Consider the following 22,464-nt stretch of genomic DNA (forward strand, 5'->3'; position numbering starts at 1 on the left):
GAAAAACCTTACTCCAACATAGAAATATATCAATACGGAGTTTCACACCCTAGTGAGCTAGCTCTCAACCTCACAACAATCTTAAAGTCTCTAATAATCCTTAATCACGAGAGATTGTAACACATTTGTACTTTTACCAGTTACATAATTTAATGTCAGTTAACAATATTTTATTGGCAAAGAAGTGGTTATGAGTTATAAGTAAAATAAATTGTTAATGATATATATTTTTGTCTTTAAAGAAGTAAAAGAATTGGTTAATCAAAATATTTTATATTTATATTATAAAACAATTTTTTATAAAAAATATTTTTCATCTAAATCAATTTTTTATTTAAAAAAAATAATTAAAATAAGTATTTGATGTAAACTTGGTGTCAAAATAAAATTTGTGAAAACATATATAGGCTAGCCCGGGAAGGGAGGAACCGAGGGAGTTCTACTCAACTCTCCCGATCGGAATTTCACTTCAAATCTTTTCCATCACCCGCCGCTCTATTTATTTCAATTCCACTCAATCCTTTTCAAAAATTACTATCATTCAATTCATTCATATATTCCATCAATCTAGGGTTTCTAGATTCTATTTCCATTACAAATTATCTAGGGTTTCTCACTCTAGACACCAGTAGAGTAGAAACCCCCAATTCACACTACAATTTCTAGGTTTTTTCTTCCGAAACTGCGGCATCAGAACACACCAAAACAAGGTAACCATCTCTCGTTTTCGTTTCTCCTTGACGTTATCTGAATGTTCTATGTAAATTTGGCATCTTTATTTGTTATTATATTTTAATTTATTTTTCTCTTTTTAATGCAAAAAGTCAATGATTTGTTCCTGTGGACTGAGTTTGCAACGATTATTTTGAACTGGAGTTATCACAATGTTGGGTGTGAATTGTACTAATGGATTCAATGTCTCATGCCGTTTTCGTCAATTAGCTCAATGGCACCCTTTAGAGCAGCAGCAGTTTGATTAGGGCTTTGAGCCCACTTCTGCTGAATTCAGGTAAGAATATTCTTTATTATGTGTTTCATTCGTTTTCATAATGCTGCGATGTTGGATTGTTTTTGACATTATGAAATGTTTTTGTACAGATTTTTAATTCATTTCCTGGGAGAATTTTCAATCAACTTAAGATCTAAGCTAAAGATGTTTGATAAGACTCTAACTTATGTGAAAGCTATGTGGTGTTTTAACTGCTTCGGGTTTCTCAAGAGACGGAACACGCAGAAGGTTAAGCCTGCCATCTACAATAGTAATCTCTCCCAAGAGCTGTTGTTGGATGATGATGATGATGATTTTGATGACGAAGAGTCTTTCTGTAATGACGAGGTTACTAGCACCACCAGTGGAGATGATAGTGAGGAGCAAAGTCGTCCTAAGCGATCGGAGGATATTTTGGTTTTTAGAGTAGAGAATGGGATGATTTGTAGACAGTTTCCTGTTAAAGAGACTGACAAAGTTTTTCGCACAGAGGTAATTGCGACGAAAAGTTATTCCTATATATATTTTTTTGTGTTTTTTTATTGATGATGTTGTATGTTATATGTCTTTTCTATCTGAATGGTTATTTTTATAATAACTGTGTCCAGGATGAAAATGGAAACAAGATGATAAATGAGTATGTTCGTGAGTATAAGATTGGTTCGGGTAGCTATGGGAAAGTGGTAAGCATAGTATTAATTTAATCCTCTCTCTCTATCTCTCTATCAAGGAAAATAGTTTACTTGACCCTCTTTCCTTGAATGCTTGGCAGTCTCTTCACCGAAGCTCGGCTGATGGAAAACATTATGCAATTAAGGTAAGATATTTCTTTAATGTTTGGAAATATCAATTAGTTTATGATAGAAAATATGGCCATTATAGGGTTGTATCGAGTAATATGTTTTGAATCTTTTGATTGTTGTTAATGCCTTAATGATGCAATTGTTTATTTATTGAGCTGAAAATTTTCTGAATATAGGCCTTTCATAAGTCCCATTTACGGAAGCTTCGAGTTGGACCCTCAGAAACTGCCATGACCGATGTTCTACGTGAGGTATATTTCTTCATTATATATTTGATTTTTTCATAGTTTGGATCGATAGTTGAAATATGATTCAAATATGCATGCGAAATTTTGTTAAACGTATTGGTTATATTCCTTGACATTAACAAATTTAGAAAGTCCATATATTCTTTCTTTAACAAATTTTTACACTCTAATTTTAAAGTAAATTCTCTTTCCAAGGATTTACATATTATTTTGCTTTCTAGTTTGTGTGTTTAAATGATATATTTCATTTTCTAATTTGATTGTTCTAGCTATTGTGCTACTGTCCCTGTAGTTGGTTAAAAATCATACTTTCTTTTCAGGTTTTCATAATGAAAATGATCCAACATCCTAATATAGTCAATCTCATTGAGGTGATTGATGACCCAGAATCCGATCACTTCTACATGGGTACTGATGACTAGTTTTACTTTGGTTTTGTTATTTAGTTATTGACTGCTAATCGAATGAGAATCTGAATCTCCTTTTGGTTCTATGCTTGACTAGCTGATTTTTTTTCCGAATACAGTACTTGAATATGTGGAAGACAAATGGGTTTGCGAGGGTTCAGGTCGAGCTTGTAGCTTAGGTGAAGAGACTGCTAGGAGATACTTGCGGGATATTGTTTCTGGATTAATGTATCTCCATGCTCATGTAATGTTGACTAAGTTTCTCTGACACTCATGCACGCGTACACAAACATATGATCATGCAGTAATAAACAACTTGCGAAACATCGTACTGTTAATGTTTAATGCTCATACTTAGTCATAAAATGCTTTGAATTATTTTTTGATCATGTTACTATAATGTTTAACAATAGTTTTATTTGAAAAACAGAATATAGTTCACGGGGATATCAAGCCTGATAATCTGTTGATTACTCGTCATGGTACAGTAAAGATAGGGGATTTCAGTGTCAGCCAGGCTTTTGAGGTAATGTCCAACTACTGAGCCTGAATGTTAATTTAAATACATTAAATAAAACAAAGCTACCACTTTATTTGGACAGTAGTGTATCTTCAACTGCAGCTTAGGACACATCCTTTTCTTTGTGATACTGCAATTTGATTTTCACACCGCGTTTGAAAAAGAAATATGATTACTCGGATGATATGGAACTATGCAAGATGGTTGGTGCACTTTAATAATACCTGAAATGAAACACTTTGCAGTGTTTTTGATAACATGTTGATAATATTTCATAGGCATTAGGATGTCTCGTGAACTAATATGGAGCCTGTATCGTTTTCATTTTGCAGGATGATAATGATGTGCTTCGACGATCACCTGGAACTCCTGTTTTCACTGCACCTGAATGTATTTTAGGTTTGTGCTTTCATTTTATGTTTGTAAAATGCTTTTGGGCAAATATGCTTATGAAATGTAGGTTCTCACTACAGTGTCTGTCGATATTTTTTAGGTCTTACCTACCGAGGTAAAGCCTCAGACACATGGGCAGTAGGAATTACTTTATACTGTATGATATTGGGCGAATACCCTTTTCTTGGTGACACACTTCAAGATACATATGACAGGGTAAGAAATTTGGTTGTCTTTCTATTTTTGTTTTCCTCATATGCTTTTGTTAATTATGATCTGTTTTGTTTTTATTCTTCTTTTGAAATCTATTTTTATTACCTTCCTTAAAAAAATTCTAAAATTGGGAGGAACATGGTATTTGGTAATAGTTATATGGAAGGGAGTATCAACTAGAATAGCAAACAAGAGTCAAGACAAACCAAACACACACTTTCAAGTTTCATAATATATTATGAGGCCTTCATGTTACTTTTTTTTCTTAATCCAGATAGTCAATAATCCAATAGTGCTCCCAAAGGATCTGAATCCGCGGTTGAAGAATTTAATCGAAGGACTACTTTCCAAAGGTAAACAACATTCAACGTTTTGGCGTATTACCTGACAAGTTCATAGTTCTTCGGGGAAGATTATAAAATTAGCCATTTTTGTTATTTTATTTAATAATAATAATTGAAATTCGAAATCTGCAGACCCAAAGCAAAGGATGGCGTTGGCTGATGTCGCGGCTGATAGCTGGGTCATTGGAAATGATGGGCCAATTCCTGAGTACATGTGTTGGTGTAAAAGGAAGAACATGGAGAGGAAAGACAGTGAATGAGAGCAAGCAAAATATGCTTCCATGACATGACCTTTACTGACCAAATCTTTTACTGTGGGTTGCATTTGTATATGTTGAGTGGAAACCGAGGTAGGCTTGAAGGAATGTTAAAATTTGAGAAATATGCCAACACGAGGAAATAATTACAGTTTTTTTCTTGAAGTATTTGAGGGTTTGTACTACAAGCTTCTGCATGTAGACATATAAATACATAATCTTTGTTGAGTCCTAGAGTTAATATGAATTTCATTGAGTTTGTTGAGTCCTAGGAATGTAGTTCAAATATACATATTTTGATCACAATGAAAACAGAGTTGAAATTAACTTTTCACATTCTCTAGGTTTGGTGAAACACTTCTATTATTTTATATAGTGATATTTTTAAATATAACATTTTACAAAATATAACACTTATATTATTCATATCTATCCTTTTACAAACTACAGGATTAATGCAATAGTGTAGTTGACTTATGAGAATTCTTTTTTGTTTGTTTTAAATAGAAAATCAAGTTATAAACATTTCAATGTACTAGAATATTTCTCTTCAAATAATAAAATTTATTCAAAATATTGATTTTTTATATTTAACTTTGTATTGATTTTATATTTAATTTTGGATTTATTTATTTATTTTTAAATTATATCAAGAAATAAATTTGTTCAAATTTTATCTTATTTTATAATTCAATCTGGATTCAATTTTTCTTCTTCTTAATTTACTCTTTTTGACTAAATTTTAAGTGAATCTACATTAAATTTGTTCTTTTAATAAAAAAAGTTTTTCCTTCTTAATTTACTCTCTTTTCAACTAAATTATATTAGACATATTATCAAATCAACAAACTTAAATCACCAAGTCTAAATTCATAAAAAAAAAATCGTTATTATGTTTATGAAACATGACTTTATAGACTGCTTAATCATCAATAGTAAATATGGGGATTTTAAATTAGGATGTGAAGAATTTTCAAATTTCAAAAATTGACCTCAGATTTATTAAATCGTTATGATTTTTATGGATGAAAGAGTTTGTTTCAATTTATTTCCTTTTATTAAGTCTTACTAATTAACAATATTTTATATTCTTTAGAATTACTTTTGTAGAGTAATAATACTAATGAGTTGTTTAATATTGTATTTGTAACATTTTTATGTATTGTAATCTAAATATTTTATCTAGGGAGACAAAATAAATGCAATGTATGGTGGAACAATGTTATTTATTTATTTTTATAAAAATAATCTATGCTTATTAAGGGAAGACATGACAAGGTAATAAATATCTCAATTGCAAATAACTATAAATTTATATCAACTTGCTATGGAGTATATTTTTTAAAAATATGACATCAATTCAATTTTCCTTTTTTATGCATTTAAACTTTTATTGTTGAAATTTTAAGATACTATTTTGGATAAAAGAAGTCTAAATTTTTTTAAAAAAATTTGTATGATTGTAATGACTTCTTAGATTTTTTATAAAAATAGTTTTAAATTAATATTTTTTCAATTTGAAACTCACAATTCACATGTAGAAAAATCATGCAACTTAAGAAATGTCAAAGTATAACCACAAGTTATCCCTGCTCTAGACTATAAGACCATCTTAACACCTCATAAATCCACAAATATAAACAAATATAAAAGATTTTAAGAATAAGTTGAAGGATGAAATATGTTTAATACATTAATTTGTGTATAATGTCATGATCACATAATAATACACAAAACTAACCCCATCAAGAGAGAACTTAGATATACATGACAAAGATAATTAGATAAAAGGTGAAAAAACTGAATCTCCTTTTGACAATTTGATATCCTTTAGTATTATAACAAATCTCTCTCTCTCTCTTTGGGTTTTACTAAACTATAAACTAACTAATATTATTAAAACAAATGTATCAAATGAATTGGCCTAACCCCCTACTTTTAGGTTTCATAAGATGACTCTATTCGTTGGGCGAGCTATACTTCGCCCAACAAATCTAGTTTTTATGTTGTTTCCCCCTTAAGTTTTCTTAGGCTACGTTGCTTTTCCGCCTTAAATTTGTGGTGAGAGGTATGATTTCGCCCAACAAGTTTTCCATGTTCTTAACCCTTTTTATTTTACCTTAAACTTGTTGGTCGAACTCAGATTCTCCCGACGAATTTCACATATCTTCCATCCATGCTTTATGTTTCCTTTTCGCTGATCAAACCAAAATTCTCCCAACAAATTTTGTCTAACTTTGCCTTCTAAATCTTGGGTCAGATGATCTTGTCTAGTTTATTAGTTGATCCTTTTAAGTTTTCTTTTCAATCTTTCAACTTGAATTGATAAAAAAATTATATAAACAAGATAAATGTGCATTTACCATGACAATTCTTAGTTGGGCACATATTAGGGCTTTTAGTATTACTTTGTGTCAAAGTAAGCTAATAAGTGTATGATAATAATAATGTCAAATAAGTAAATTATACACTTAGCAACTCTTCCCAACTTACTTGTTTGTTCTCAGACAAAAGTAAGACAAACATTGTGTCATACCCTAAAATTTGCCCGTTAATCTTGCAAGATATTTTTCAAGGCACTCTTGTTCATTTTTCAAGGCATTTATATTAAAGGAACAAAGACCCAGCACACAGGTGGTCAAATCCAGAAAATGGCTTAAAATGGCTTGCTCGCTAGGCGAGCAAAATCATTCGCCTAGCGAACTCTTCGCTGCGCCACTCGCCTAGCGAAGCTTGCGAATACCAGAATTTTTGGGCTTCATTCTGAGCCCATTAGGTCACAAAAAACTATTATAAATACCAAGACCTCATTCAGAAAAAGGGGGGTCAGATCAGTCAGGACAGAAGGAGACAGAGAGAAACCCTAGCAAGGAAACCCTAACAGAAGCAACCGAGCAAACCCTGGAGGCTAACCAAGAGAATTAGGAGCAATCCTAAAGGAAACCCTGAAGGCAACTCATCTGCACAAAGGTTACCTCCGCCCAACTCAATCCGACACCAAGAGTGATATGCCAATTCAACGTTGCAATTCAATTGCAAACAGGTTTGCACTACCATTACCGCTTTATGCTCTTAATTTACATGTGGTATTATGATTGAATTTATGAAAATATCTTAATTTTTGCATGTGGATTTAAGTATGCATGGATGTCTTGAATGTTTAACCATGTAATTTCTGTAATGAATGCCATAGGGTTTGGAGCTCGATGAAATCGTACTGTTCTTGAATTCAAAACCTGCAGCCGTTCGCTAGCACATCGCTAAGCGAACCTGTAGCGAGTGTTCGCTAAGCCCTCGCTAGGCGAGGCAGCAGCGAACGTGACAGTCGCTGACTTTTCTGTTCTGATTTTCGCTCATCTGACATGTTTTATCATAGCCATGCATTGTTTACCTGACCCTATTACTGTTGTGATTCCTTTTGTTTGGTGCAATTCTCGATTGCATCCTGATTTGGTATTCTGACCTGTTTGCTGAATTTTGTAAGGGTTCACATACTCCCGGAAAAGGTAGCTTGCTAGGTATTCCACTTTATTTGTGGGATACCCTTGGGGAGATTCATCCTAATTACCTAATTGATTATAATATGGAGATTCACCCTAATTGCCTAATTGATTATAAAATATTGCCTTTGAATAAGTGATCTTGGTCCTCTCTTTGTTGCCTTACGGTATTACGGTATTACGGTCATGTCCCGCGAATGTGGGGATACACTTAGCAAAGACCCTTCGATTAAATCATCATGTCCCTATAAGATAAATCATAGTCCCTCGGATGCTGCCGACGAAAATATGATTTTGTCCCTCGATGACCCGTCGCTGTAGCCTACGGTTAAATGATGATCGTCCCTTTGAATGCTAAGGTATCCTTACAAATGTTGCCTTCAATGACCAATCGATGACCCTACGATGTCCCTTAAATCCAAAAGGATAAGACTACTTACTTCTCAATAGTAAGGATAGTTTTACCTTCATAAGGATAGGAAATACCCATAAAGACCTGGGTAGGTATAACTCTTAATTGCTGACTCACAACTTAAAATATTCTTCACATCCCACAATTTGCAAAATATCTATTAGATAAATACTTGGCATACATTCGTACTAGGATCATTGCCAAGTTATATTTTTCTAAACAGCTTTCAAAATTAAACGAGATAAATACTTTGTATACATTCGTACAAGAATCATTACAAAGTTAAACTCTCTTTTCAAAACATTTTCTAAGCAGTTCACAAACACTTTTTCAGACAAGAATAATAACATAAGTGATCAAGCAATTAAGAGCCCATGGATAACCATGGATACAAAGGGTGCTAACACCTTCCTTTTGTATAATGTACCTCCCGAATCCAAAATCTAATTAAGGTCTTTCCTGTTCTTTTCCACCTTTCCTTATTGGATAAAAGAAAAGTCGGTGGCGATTCTTGCTATCCGCGACATTTGCTTTCCAAAGCAAAAATACACCAAAGTCAGTTCACCGTATGACAGAACTGACGACTCTGTTGGGGAAACTTTTAAAAAGAGAGGTTACCTTAAAAAACAAGATCACTTATGTATTCTAATTGTCTGATTTACTTTTAAGGGATTGCTTGGGTATTTTATGCTTGAGTGAAAGATCCTACACCCGGATCTAGTGTACCTTAGGTAAGTAGCAAGAGATCATCGCGACTATCCGGTGTATGCTGGAATGGTTAAAATGATGGCTACGGTTAACGTGATACTTTGGATGTCCTGATGTTCCTCATGTTTACTTGAGGAAAAATTTGGCGTCCGCGTGGTGCCATCAAAGCGTTAACCGGACCTTTAGAACCCTAATTTACTCATCCTGGCCATTAGAAAGTAGTGAGATAACTGACTTCGGTTCCGACTGGGGTTGGTTGAGACTCGATACTACACTCCTCGAGATTGGACTTTAGGGAAGCTTTGGTCAACCACTTGGTGTTGCACTGAAGTGGACTTAAAGGAAGGTCAATGATTGGAGATCCTTTCAGAACCCGGTTACTATTCTAGGACAGGTTGAACCAACCAAACTTCAGTGGGGAGGGTATTTACCTATGAAACTCATGCAAGCCTTAAAACTTATTGATCTCACCTGATCAGGAGGGCCTTCCAAGGTCTTGGTGAATGGGCCGGAGAATGAAATGAGAGGGGGGGTGTACCTGCAAGGTGCTCCAACGCTTAAGTCAGAAAAGGTACAGAATGAGATTATCAGAGTGTGAGTTAGAATACCTGCCCCTTTGCCATGAAAGGGGTATTTATATTGAGCCCCCAGCGCTGGGCCAAGGCTCCTAATGGGCTGGATTAGCTAGGCCCAAGGAGGAGCTGCCAGGGGACGCGTAAGAAGCGTTAAGACCTAGACCAAGGTCTGCCCCCTGGTCCAACTGCCCCTATCCCTAAGGAGACAATATAGGGGAGTTGGGTGACGTGGTGAGTGAGATGCCGTTATGGCTCTGCCCGACACAACTTAGGTGCCCGCGGCGTGGGTTGACGATGAGTGGATGGAGATCATATGAGGAGGACCCGCTCGTTGTCCGACACGTATTTAAGGGGCCGGGGAGACATTCTCCGGGCGGACGGTCGTTCACCTGACGTGTCCCCGTGGTCGCTTGGATACAGTCGTTTGGACGTGGGCTTGGCGAGCATTGGGCCGCGCCGTGCTAAGCGTCGTGGCCCAGTCCAGAACAGGAGCCCCCCAAGTCGAGTCTCTGAGCCAGAGAGATGACTTATGTTTCAACTAAGGGTTCCCCGAGACGATGGGGAAGCTTGATCGTTAGACAGGTGAGGTCGCAACAGACCTATTCATGACTGACATTTCTCCGGGAATGTCGGGGATGGAGGTGATCGGTTGATCTGCTCCTTCCTTGTAGTAAACGTGGGTATGGCGCGGGGAGGAGGCGTCTTGGTGAGTCGAGGAGACGGACAGGTGCTCGGGTCGTTTCAGCTTCTTATCTTTGATAGACGTGTCTCACGATTAGTGGCGTCGCTTCGTTTTGCGCGCAAAGACGGCGTAGGCAGGCTAGGCAATGATGACCTAGCGTGTTGGTCCACGTGCCAAGCCCTATAAAAAGGGGTTGAGTAACTTCATTTCTACCTTTTTTTCTCGCTCATACGTTCACCGGAGATCTCCACCTTCTCTCTCGTTTGCTTGCTCAACCGTCTGGACCGCCGTCTCCGCCCGTCCTCCTATCTGAACCACCGTCTTCTGCTCGGACACCACCGTACCCTTTCAACTTAACTATGTCAGGTACGATTTTCCACTGTGACCCATTCTTTTTCCTTGTTGTTTTCTGTCAAACGCATGATAATGTTGTAGAAATGTGGTTAGGTTTAACTTGGGAACAGTGTAGTGGACTGTAGGTGTATATTAGGTGGTAGAAAATAGGGTTGGGATCCTACTGTACCGGGCATAAACTTCATATGCTGGGCAATACTTGCATAGGCTGTATGAAGTTTATGCCCGGTCTCCATAGAGTGCGCGCGCCACCGAGTTGAGCACGGTTAGTGTCCGTCGCCGCTACGCCCTTTCACTTGACCTGCGGTGGAAGGGTGGATTTGATATGACGTCGAATTCACTCTTTCTGTCTGCGTTTCAGGTGCTACCGGGCGCTTACGACCGAGGAAGGAAGATTCTGGGTCCTCCACCGAAGACGCGACAATCGCTCGTCTCCCTGTCGGGGATGGGAGTGTCCGAGATGGTACCGAACACGCCTCCTCTTCCGGGCAGGTCGACTTCTCATGGGTTGCGGACGAGCCCTTGGAGGAGGAATCCGACTTCTGTGACGAGGCCATCACTGCTCACGCTATGGTCGAGACCATAAGCCGGGAGGATCCACCAAACTGGTATTGCTGCGCCCCCAAGGAAGAAGACCGCATTTGTCATCATTTCCCGGGGAAGCAGTTCACCATGTATGAATTTGCTTTTCGTGAGGCGGGGATCAGACTGCCCTTCAACTCCTTCCAGATGTCGGTCTTCAAGTGGCTCCGGCTGGCGCCGTCCCAACTACATCCTAATGCCCTCGCATTTATGCGGGCATTCGAGTTAGTTTGCCAGTTCCTCGGCATTGGTTGCACCCGGGCTCTCTTCTTCCACGTCTTCCATCTCCAGAGGTCCGGTTCCCGTGGTCGCCACAGTTGGGTTTCTTTCAAGCAGCCCGTGCGTCTGTTCAAGACGTACGAGGATTCTGTTCGCCATTTCAAAAGCCGGTGGTACGTGGTGATGCCGATTACCCGGGCTGCCCTTCACTCTCTATACTACTATCAACGGGAACCCAACGGGGAGGAGACGCTGATGTCGAAGATACCGCTGAGGTGGCAGCGTGATCATTTCGATCTCTCCACGGCGCATTACCGGGTCAAGTACGCGATGCTCGGCGAGGAGGATAGGCTCGCGTACAAGAAGCTGGTCGATTACGTGCAGAGCTTCAGCTTGGCGTTCTGGGCGAATCGACAGGGCGTGCCCTACCTGGATGAGGCCGGGGAGCTAATCACCGAGACGCGTTATATCAATACGAAGGCTCTGCTCGAGTGTGATACCGAGGAGGAAGCTCTGGCGTTATTGAGTAGGCAGACTTTGTTTAGCTTTTTATTTCTGTTTATGACTTCGGTCGCTAATGTTTGTGTGTAATTTACTTGCAGGTGCCATGCCCAATGCTCGTGATCGGGTGCTGAAGCTAGCGAATCAGGTCGGCGCTCCTGACCGGGTGCCCAAGAAGAAGAAGAAAACTGTGGCCCGTGTCTCGGAGACTGCTGGCGATGCCGGGGTCGGTCCCTCGCAGGCGGCGAGCGTGATTCCTTCCTCTCCTCCTCGATCTAACCCGATCACCATTCCTGATAGCAGTCCGTCGCCAGCGGCTTCTCCCCTCCATAAACGGAAGCGTCCGGCTGGGGCCCTTACCAGGTCGTCTCCAGGAGGTTCGCATGGACCGGGCAGCTATCTTCTGCCTCCCTGCTATGTGGAACGGTCGTTCTTCAAGGCCGAGGAGTCGATTGCTGTGCCTGCGCCTGAGGCCAAGGCTATTCTGGACCAGGATGTTGCTGCCCGGAGGAAAGATCTGGCCAGGGATATTGCTGCCGTCATCCGGGTGATGGAGACGGCCATGGTTCTGACCGACACTTCGGTCTCCACCGCCTCGCTGGAGGAAGCCCTTTTGCAGGTTCGGACAGAGAAGGAAAGACTATCTCAAGATCTGTCGGACTACAAAGAAGAGCATCAGCTGCAGGAAGGGCTGCGCCAGAAGCTGGAGGAGGTGGAAAGGGAGAGGGACCAGTTGAAGGCTGCTAAGGCGAGCCTGGAAGAGCAGGTGGTCGACCATCAGAAGCTGACCGAGGACAACGCCTACCTACGGGCTCAGGTTGAGTCTCTCGAGGGAAAGGTCCGTCCTCTGGCAGATGAGACCGAGGAGGAACGCGCCTTTGGCTCGCGCGGTGAGCTGCTAGGGCATATTCGGACTCTCAACCAAGATCTTGTGGCCTGCTTCAAAGAGGGTTTCGACAATGCTGTCGAGCAGCTCGGGCTTCTGAACCCTGAGTTGGTGACGGAAGGGTCGGCCTATAACTGCTGCGTCCGGGATGGTGAGATCATCTGCCCGTTTGAAGTGGAGGAGGAGCTGGGGGGAGAAGAAGAAGAAGAGGATGAAGAGGAGCTCCGAGCGGAGTCTTAGTTTATATGTTTTTCTTATCATGGCCTGCGTGCCTTATGTATTTTGGCCTTCGGGCGTTGTAATATGGCCTTCGGGCGTACTTGGCTTCGGCCGCTTTTGTCGTTTCTAATGTATGAATATTTTTGTTACCGTTCATTGTGCTCGTTCGTGTTTGATACTTGTTTGCATGAATTCGTACTCTGCTCGACTTTGTTAATCTCCTCGGTTTAGGGAACCGACGAAGTGTCGGGCTTTGTGCCCGTGGGTATCGAAGCCCGGGTCCGTTGTTCGAACCCTGGTCCCGAGGCTTGGGTCCTCCCATCGCGAGCTGGGTGCCCTGCCAGTCTTGGTACTTCGACGTTGGGTCTTGGTCAAGATCCCAACCGTCGGGGAGGGTTGTGTTTGTTATGTGACCCCGGATCGTTCCCGGGTCTCGTGGTTCCTCTCTGGGGTTTTGGGGACGAAGAGCGTGGCCGTACCTGCCACGTCTCCCCGTGGCGTACTTAGCTGTAATATTGTCTAAGTTTTTCTGCGTTCCATGGTCGAGCGAGTTGTTCTCCTTGTAGGTTTTCTAGGTAATAGGCCCCGTTGCTCGTTTTGTCGCGGACGCGGTAAGGGCCTTCCCAGTTGGCCGCCAGTTTGCCCTCTCTCGGGTTTTTCTGGTTTCTTCTGAGGACCAGGGTGCCGACCTGGAACTCTCTTTTTATGACTTTCGCGTCATGGCGTAGTGCTATTTTTTGTTTGAGGGTTGTTTCCCGGAGAGCTGCTTCGGAACGTATCTCATCGACTAGGTCGAGCTCGGCTCTAAGGGTCTCATCGTTCATTTCCTCGTCTAGGGGCTCCTCCGTCCTCCTCGTTGGCGTCCGTATCTCCACCGGGATGACTGCCTCGGTGCCGTAAGTTAGTCGGAACGGGGTTTCCCCGGTGGTAGAATGTGGTGTCGTGCGGTAGGCCCATAGGACGCTATGTAGCTCCTCGACCCATGCCCTCTTTGCCTCGCCGAGTCTGCGTTTGAGGCCACGTAAGATTACCCTGTTGGCCGCCTCTGCCTGCCCGTTCGTCTGCGGATGCTCGACAGACGTGAAATGTTATGTGGTGCCCAGGCTGGCGATGAAGTCCTGGAATCCTCCGTCCGTGAATTGTGTCCCGTTGTCTGTGACAAGTGCCTGGGGTATACCGAACCGAGCGAGGATGTTGCGTTTGAAGAACCGGAGAATGTTCTGCGCGGTTATTTTAGCCAGTGCCTCCGCCTCGATCCATTTGGTGAAGTAATCCACCCCGACGATGAGGTATTTATTCTGATATGATCCGGTGACGAAGGGCCCGAGGATGTCCATGCCCCACCACGCGAAGGGCCATGGGGAAGACAGCGATTTGAGGTCGTTCGGGGGTGCGAGGTGCATGTCGGCATGTCGTTGGCATTTGTCACATCTTTTGACGTGCTCTTTCGAATCGTTTTGCATGGTCGGCCAGTAGTAGCCTGCTCGAAGGGCTTTTCGTGCGAGCGATCGTCCGCCGAGGTGTTGAGCGTTAATTCCCCGGTGTATCTCTCCGAGTATGTCGGGGACTTTCTCTTCCTCGACGCATTTGAGTAGTGGGATGGAGAATCCTCTCCGGTAGAGTTTTCCTTCGAGGAGTACGTACGAGCATGCGCGTCGTTTGACAGTGGTCGCCTCTTTCGGGTCAGCCGGGAGTTCGTCTCGTGTGAGGTAATTGTAGATGGGTGTCATCCAACAGTGGGCATCTCCAATAGCGTTGACCTCGAGTGGAGGCGGTAGTTTGTTGATGCTGGGCCGAGGGAGGATTTCTTGGATTACTGATTTATTCCCACCCTTTTTCCTCGTGCTGGCTAGTTTGGAGAGAACGTCTGCCCGTGTGTTGTGCTCGCGGGGTATGTGTTGAACTTCCCATTTTTCAAATCTATCAAGTTTTTCTTTGACGAGGGACAAGTACTCGAGGAGGTTGTCGTTCTTGGTTTGGTATTCTCCTCGCACTTGTGAGGCCACGAGCTGGGAGTCGGTGGATATTTTTACCTCTTTTGCTCCTAGGTCCTCGGCTAACCTCAGGCCTGCGAGGAAGGCTTCGTATTCGGCTTGGTTGTTTGATGTTGGGAACGCTAGCGCTAATGATACCTCTATCAGGATCCCTTCTTCATTTTCGAGGATGATCCCGGCCCCGCTGCCTGATGTGCTAGAGGCGCCATCGACGAAGATCGTCCATTTGTGGGCGCTTTCTGCTGGAGTCGGGCAGTGGGTCATCTCCGCGACGAAGTCGGCCAGTGCCTGAGCTTTCAAGGCTTTTCTATTTTCGTATTGTATGTCGAATTCGGAGAGTTCTAGGGACCACTTGAGCATCCTCCCGGCCATATCCGGGCGCCCGAGCAGCTGTTTGATTGGCTGGTCGGTCCTCACCTTTATCGTATGTGCGAGGAAGTAATATCGTAGTCTCCTTGCTGTGTTGATGAGGGCCAGGGCGACCTTTTCGATTTGCTGATATCGGAGCTCGGGACCTTGGAGTGCTTTACTCGTAAAATAGATGGGTTTTTGTCCTTCGTCGGTTTCTCTTATTAGAACGGCGCTGACGGCCTCGGTTGCCACGGATAGGTATAAGTATAGGGTTTCCTTTTCTGATGGCCGTGATAAGACCGGGGGTTGGGACAGAACCTTCTTTAGATGGAGTAGCGCTTGCTCGCATTCATCGGTCCAGTCGAAGGTAGCCTCTTTGCGAAGGAGTCTGAAGAACGGCAACGCGTGCTGGGCGGACTTGGCGATGAAACGGGAGAGTGAGGCGAGCACTCCATTGAGTGACTGGATCGATTTTTTGGTTTTCGGGGTCGGAAACTCCGAGAATGCCTGGCATTTGTCGGGGTTGGCCTCGATCCCTCTTTCGGTGAGGTAGAAACCGAGGAACTTGCCTGCCCGGACTCCGAACGTGCATTTCTCGGGGTTGAACCTCATTTTACACTGTCTCGCCTGCGCGAATACCTTCGTAAGGTGTCGAGCATGGGTTATCTCCTCGTGTGATTTGACGATCATGTCGTCCATGTATACTTCGAGCATGTCCCCTATTTCGTCCTTGAAGACTTTGTTCATCATGCGTTGGTATGTAGCGCCAGCGTTCTTGAGCCCAAACGGCATCACGTTGTAATAGTAATTGCCCGTTGGGGTCATGAACGCTGTGTGTTTCTTGTCTGCGGGCGACATAGGGATCTGGTTGTATCCACTATATGCGTCCATGAAGGACAAGAGTTTAAAACCTGCAGAGTTGTCAACGAGCGAGTCTATATTAGGGAGGGGGAAAGCATCTTTCGGGCAAGCCCTATTAAGATCAGTATAATCAACACACATACGCCATTTTCCATTATTTTTCTTAACGAGGACTACATTAGAGAGCCAGGTTGTGTACTGGGCTTCAGAAATAAAATTTGCCTCTAAGAGGTCTTTTACAGCTCGCTCGGCAGCCTCTGCCTTTTCGGGCGATTGCTTGCGTCTACGCTGTGCTATGGGCTTGGCTGCCCGGTCTACAGCTAGCTTATGACACGCGATCTCGGGGTCCAGCCCGGGCATTTCTGCGGCATTCCACGCGAAGAGGTCGGAGTTCTCTTTGAGGCATGCTACTAGCTCTTCTCTTGTTTCCTCGGGTAGTCCCTTACCTATCTTCACCGTCCTTTCCGGATCGTCCCCAAGAGGAATGAGTTCGAACTCCCCGTCGGGGATTGGTCGGACCGGGTGTTCGAGAGAGCGTTCCTTGGGGAACCTCCCCTCTTCGGTCTCGTCCAGCCCGATGCGACAGTCGAGGTCGATGGCGTTGACTCCTCGGGCAGGATCCTCGGTCTTGAGTTTTTTGTTGTTGCAGTTGCTCTTCGTGCTGACTACGGCCTGTCCTTTTACTGCGGCGTCGTAGCATCGTCGGGCTGCTTCGATGTCACCATGGATGGTGACCACACGTCCCAATTTGGTGTAGTATTTCATCTTCAGGTGGACGGTGGATGGGACCGCAGTGAGTTCGGCCAGTGTCGGGCGTCCAAAGATGCAATTGTAGAGAGACGGACAGTCTACGACCAGGAATTGGATTTTGACTTCCCTGGCCGTTTCTTGTTCGCCGAAGGTGACGAGGAGCTCAACATATCCCCACGGTCTGGTTGTTGCTCCGTTGAATCCTTGGAGATCTGATCCGACGTAGGGGGCTAAGTTGGTCTTGTCTAGCTTCAGAGTCTTGAAGAGGTGGACGTACATGATATCCACTGAGCTGCCTTCGTCGACCAGGATGCGTCGTACGTCGAATCGGGCCATCTTTGCTCTTATCAATAGTGGGATGGCCGAGTTCGGGGATCCGCCCGGGAGTTCCTCCAGGAAGAAGGATATTGGGTTGGATTTTCCCCGGTATTTTGTCAATGTCGCTTTCTGCTCGGGGGCAGTCAGTAGGAGTTCGTCGAACTTACGTTTGACGGAGAGGGCCGCGGATTCCCCGTTAGTTCCTCCTCCTGATATCACCAGTGTGGTAGGGAAGTCTTCCCAGGGGCTGAGTGCAGTGATCTTGCCCTCGGGTAATGGTTCGGGGAGGAAGAAATCTTCCGGTCGTGACACGCAGAGGGCCACTTGATAGGGAGAGTTGTCAGGGGGTGTGTTTTCCCGGGGTCTCTTCTTCTCTGGCTCGTCGTGTCTGGGAGCTTCGTTCCTCCTCGTGTACTGCTTCAGGTGCCCTTCTTGGATTAAAATTTCAATCGCATCTTTCAGGTGGACGCAGTCTTCGGTCACGTGCCCGTGACTTCTGTGGAACCGGCAGTACTTTGATTTGTCGGTGTGGGGCTTTGGTGCAGACGGTTTTGGGAACCTGACCCTGCCCTGCTTAAATTCAGAGTTGATACATTCTGCGAGGATACGCTCTCGAGGAGCTGTCAGTAAGGTGTACTCGCTATATCTGCCCGCGGGGCCTCTTCCTTCCCGGAGCTCGCGAGGTCTTTCTTCTCTTCGTTTGTCTCCGTTGCGACGGGAAATGCTCGTGTCCTCGCGTTTTGAGTGCTCGGTCTCCCCAGCGTTACGTCCGCTGCGGGCATTGTGTGCCACCTGCTTTTCCTCGTATCTGATGTAGGCCTGGGCTTTATGCAGGAGCTCGTTTAAGGTGCGGGGAGGCTCGATCCCTACGGCTCTGCTAAGTTCACTGCCGGGTAAGAGACCTCTCTCGAGGAGATACTTCTTCATGTGCTCGGTGGTATCTACCTCGACAGCTTCCTGGTTGAATCGCTCGATGTATGAGCGCAGTGTTTCATTCTTCTTCTGCACTATGGCTTCAAGGGTCGCCTCAGTCTTGGGGTGACGACGGGAAGCTGTAAAGTGCCGGGTGAACATGGACCTCATGACTCTCCATGACGTAATGGACTCAGGGGCCAAGCTTTTGTACCAGGCCATGGCCCCTTTCCTGAGGGTCGTTGAGAACAGTCGGCATTTGAGGTGCCCGGTTATATCATTGCGGTAGTCGAGCATCGCGTTGACGTTGTCGACGTGATCGTCGGGATCTGTAGTCCCGTCGTACACAGCTAGGTTTGGCGGTTTCTCCATGCCTTTGGGGAGCGGGGCCTCCATTATTGCCCGAGATAGGGGGCAATGCAAATCTTCCTCATCGCTCCTTAAGGGAGACAGTTCGTTGTTGTCGGGGCTGTGCCCGCGCCTTGGTGATGTTCTCGCTCGACCACCGTCACGACGGGCGCGTGCCCTGCTGGCGTAGGGTTCGGGAGAGCGACGTCCTCGCTTCTTCGTTGGCTCCGAACGCTGTTGTATCCTACTCACCGGCTGGGGCCGGGCTTCTTGTCGTTCGGCTTCGAGGGCCGTGATTCGTTCGTGCTGCTGGTGGAGCATAGAACCGGCTTGATTGAGGGCATTCACCATGGCAATCATTACGGCGTCTCCTTCAACGGGAACGGGAATGGGATGAAATGTCTCTGCCCCTAAATTGTGGGCGTGAGAGGCATCTCCGTTGTTTTGGGGCTCTGGAGACGGGGTGGCTGGATGACCGTCCCGAACGTCCGCTTCATGGGATGGCGGGCCGTCGTCCATATTGTAGTTGACGAGGGGACGGCTGTGATCGCTATGTTGTTCTCCGGCCATGTTGGAAGGACAGAAACAAATGAGCTTTTGATCCTCGTTTGATGAAGATGGGGATAGCTAGTTCCCACAGACGGCGCCACTGATCTCACCTGATCAGGAGGGCCTTCCAAGGTCTTGGTGAATGGGCCGGAGAATGAAATGAGAGGGGGGGGTGTACCTGCAAGGTGCTCCAACGCTTAAGTCAGAAAAGGTACAGAATGAGATTATCAGAGTGTGAGTTAGAATACCTGCCCCTTTGCCATGAAAGGGGTATTTATATTGAGCCCCCAGCGCTGGGCCAAGGCTCCTAATGGGCTGGATTAGCTAGGCCCAAGGAGGAGCTGCCAGGGGACGCGTAAGAAGCGTTAAGACCTAGACCAAGGTCTGCCCCCTGGTCCAACTGCCCCTATCCCTAAGGAGACAATATAGGGGAGTTGGGTGACGTGGTGAGTGAGATGCCGTTATGGCTCTGCCCGACACAACTTAGGTGCCCGCGGCGTGGGTTGACGATGAGTGGATGGAGATCATATGAGGAGGACCCGCTCGTTGTCCGACACGTATTTAAGGGGCCGGGGAGACATTCTCCGGGCGGACGGTCGTTCACCTCACGTGTCCCCGTGGTCGCTTGGATACGGTCGTTTGGACGTGGGCTTGGCGAGCATTGGGCCGCGCCGTGCTAAGCGTCGTGGCCCAGTCCAGAACACTTATGAATGATTGTTGTGTGACCTGTTTGTGCTTATTATTTACTTACCATCATAACATCATAACATCATGACATCATGGCATGGTACTAACCATTTCAAGGACTTAGGGATTTAACTTTGCTCTGTTAAACAGGGCTATGGCTTCCAGAAAGACTATCCGGATTAATTTCGTAGTGACCTCTCCTCAACTAAAGAATTTAGTGTCAGAGCTTCCCGATCATGCTCAGTTCATCAAGAAACATGGTTCTCTCCTCAATTTAGTTACCACTGGTTTCAAAGAAGATATGATGAGAGTTCTATTCTAGTTCTTCGATCCTAAACATCATTGCTTCACCTTCCCAGATTATCAGTTGGTACCCACATTAGAAGAATTCTCCAGGATTCTTGGGATACCTATCCTTGATCAAACACCTTTCAGTGGTTTAGAAAAGAGTCCGAAGTCCGAAAAAGTTGTCGCAGCTTTACACATGACAAAGTCCGACATTGAAACTAATTGGATAACAAGAAGTGGAGTTAAGGGTTTACCTGCCAAGTTTCTGATAAATAAGGCCCGAGAATTCCTAAAAGTTATGGATGTCCATGCTTTTGAAGATGTTCTAGCATTGCTAATCTATGGTTTGGTGTTATTTCCTAATCCAGACCAATTCATAGACATGAATGCTATTAAGATATTTCTCACTCATAACCCTGTGCCTACTTTGCTTGGAGACATTTTGCATTCCCTTCACACTCGTACTATGAAAAGGCAAGGGACTCTCATGTGCTGCGTACCTTTATTATCTAGGTGGTTTATTTCGCACCTTCCTCAATCAGTCTTGAAGAACGAGCAGAATTTGAAATGGTCTCAAAGGATAATGTCGCTCTCCCATTCAGACACCCGTTGGTGTCCTCATCTCAAAGAAAATGTTATCATCATTGACCGTTGTGGAGAGTTCCCTAACGTACCACTCCTAGGAATAAGAGGAGGTATTACTTATAACCCGGCCTTAGCCCTACGTCGATTCGGTTGTGCTCGAAGAGATGGTCCACATGAAATAATTATCCAAGGCAATGTGTTTGACTATGATAACGATTCTCAAGGTCTCCGTCCAAGGTTTGTACGAGCTTGGGGCATGGTGAAAAGAAGTACTTTAGGACGGAAAAACTCTATTCCTATGGAACCTTATCTCAGGTGGGTACGCGCAAGAGCTCGTGAACTTGTCATGCCATATCTTGCAGTCGGACCATTGATTGTTGAACCAGGAGTTGAAGGAGGTACTCCTCAGATCATTCCTTATCCAGATATGCCTACAAATGTTGAAGAATTGAAGAGATCCTGGATCCAGTTGAGAGAGGAAAGGGATACTTTTGAAGCTCAGTTCTGTGCTGAAAGGAAGAAAGGGTTAGAACTTACCAGCCAGCTTAATGAGGAACGAAGACTCAATGCATATCTTCGCCCAAAAAGAAGCCGTCCCTGGGAGACTTCAGCTTTCATTGTATTTTATTATTTTGTTGTAATAAACATTGATTAAAGAAATTATTAATAAAAGTTTCTCTCTTTTTGGTGGTTTACGCAAAGTTAAATTCCAAAAGTCCTTGAAAACATTTCATACATTGCATAGCATAACATAACATTGCATAACAGGTATTCTAAAAGATCAATGTTCTTACGATCTTCCTTCTAAACAGAAAAATGGCCCTCGAACAAACTGTCAAGGATCTCCAGGCTCAGAATGCTCAATTCCAGGAGATGATCTTGAACTTATCCAAGGGGCAGGAGGAACTGAAGGTTCTCTTGCTCGAGAAGAAGAAAGACAAGAAAGTTGTGAGTTACATTAACCCGGGAAGAAGGCTTAAAGGACAGGCTGCAGGAGTCAAGATTAGAATTCCGAAGGATCAAGAAGAGGAGACAGAAAATGATTCGGAAGATGAGAATGCTAATCTCTTCAACCCTGAGGACGACGATGAAGATTATGAGAATGAACAGTACTCTCCAAGAGATGGCAAGTACAAGTTGCTGGAAGAACGTATGCTAGCTATGGAGGGTCAGAAGGCGCCCGGTCTGGATTTCGAAAGCTTGGGTCTGGTCTCCGATGTGGCCATTCCTCGCAAATTCAAGATCCCCACTTTCACTAAGTACGATGGTGCGTCTTGTCCTCAGATGCATCTGAGAGCTTATGTGAGAAAGATTCAGCCGTATACCACTGATAGGAAGCTATGGATCCATTTCTTCCAAGAGAGTCTGGCTGGCACACAGTTGGAATGGTACTATCAGCTCGAGAGTTCTAACATCCGCACCTGGACTGATTTGGCGACAGCTTTCTACAAGTAGTACCAGTATAATTCCGAATTAGCGCATACTCGGCTACAGTTGCAGAATATGACTATGGGATCTAAAGAAGGCTTCAAAGAATATGCTCAAAAATGGAGGGATTTGGCTGGCAGAGTCAAACCCCCTATGACTGATCGAGAATTAGTGGACATGTTCATGAGTACACTGACTGGCCCATTCTACAGCCATCTACTGGGAAGTTCTTCATCGGGTTTCACTGAACTTATATTGACAGGTGAACGCGTTGAAAGCGGCATTCGAAGTGGAAAGATACAGGCGGCTACCTCTGCAAGCACCAAAAGGTCCTATCAGGGGAGGAACGAATCAAATGCTGTGTACGGTCAAAGGGGTCGTAACAAGAAAAATCGTGACCATACCATTGGAGCAGTTACGATTGCAGCACCGCCATCTCAAAACTTCCAGCACAGACAAGACAGGCCAAGAAGGCAGTTTACCAAGATCAATATGACTTTAGCACAGGCGCTGCAGGGTATGCTAAAAGCAAATTTGATTACCCTCAGAGATCCTCCTGCGAATCCCAACACTACTTCTCCT

At 44.3% G+C, this 22,464-nt stretch overlaps 2 protein-coding genes across 2 annotated transcripts; one reads left to right on the plus strand and one right to left on the minus strand.

Annotated features, from left to right (window-relative positions):
• Positions 1–389: 389 nt before the first annotated feature.
• Positions 390–4,507, plus strand: LOC127100930 (serine/threonine-protein kinase GRIK2). Its single transcript, XM_051038239.1, has 13 exons — positions 390–710; positions 825–1,009; positions 1,099–1,480; positions 1,597–1,671; positions 1,761–1,805; positions 1,968–2,042; positions 2,360–2,447; positions 2,566–2,690; positions 2,877–2,972; positions 3,299–3,365; positions 3,460–3,575; positions 3,847–3,925; positions 4,049–4,507. The coding sequence occupies exons 3-13, from the start codon at positions 1,154–1,156 to the stop codon at positions 4,174–4,176; spliced, it is 1,221 nt and encodes a 406-aa protein (XP_050894196.1). The 5' UTR covers positions 390–710; positions 825–1,009; positions 1,099–1,153; the 3' UTR covers positions 4,177–4,507.
• Positions 4,508–13,314: 8,807 nt separating this feature from the next.
• On the minus strand, positions 13,315–18,393 carry LOC127104585 (uncharacterized). Its single transcript, XM_051041765.1, has 2 exons — positions 14,456–18,393; positions 13,315–13,816 (listed from the first exon to the last, which is right to left on the minus strand). Exons 1-2 carry the CDS (start codon positions 18,391–18,393, stop codon positions 13,315–13,317), a joined length of 4,440 nt encoding a protein of 1,479 aa, XP_050897722.1.
• Between the last annotated feature and the right edge of the window lie 4,071 nt (positions 18,394–22,464).

This window comes from Lathyrus oleraceus, chromosome 7 (genome assembly GCF_024323335.1).
Source record: "Lathyrus oleraceus cultivar Zhongwan6 chromosome 7, CAAS_Psat_ZW6_1.0, whole genome shotgun sequence".
In the NCBI taxonomy this organism is placed as follows: domain Eukaryota; kingdom Viridiplantae; phylum Streptophyta; class Magnoliopsida; order Fabales; family Fabaceae; genus Lathyrus; species Lathyrus oleraceus.

Coding starts and splice junctions, on each gene's coding strand:
- LOC127100930 (XM_051038239.1), top strand. CDS start 1,154: ATGTTTGATAAGACTCTAACTTATGTGAAAGCTATGTGGTGTTTTAAC. Junction 3,366..3,459: donor TGCACCTGAATGTATTTTAG/GTTTGTGCTTTC, acceptor GATATTTTTTAG/GTCTTACCTACCGAGGTAAA. Junction 3,926..4,048: donor CGAAGGACTACTTTCCAAAG/GTAAACAACATT, acceptor CGAAATCTGCAG/ACCCAAAGCAAAGGATGGCG.
- LOC127104585 (XM_051041765.1), bottom strand. CDS start 18,393: ATGGAGGCCCCGCTCCCCAAAGGCATGGAGAAACCGCCAAACCTAGCT. Junction 13,817..14,455: donor GTCAAACGACGCGCATGCTC/GTACGTACTCCT, acceptor CCTCAAACGCAG/ACTCGGCGAGGCAAAGAGGG.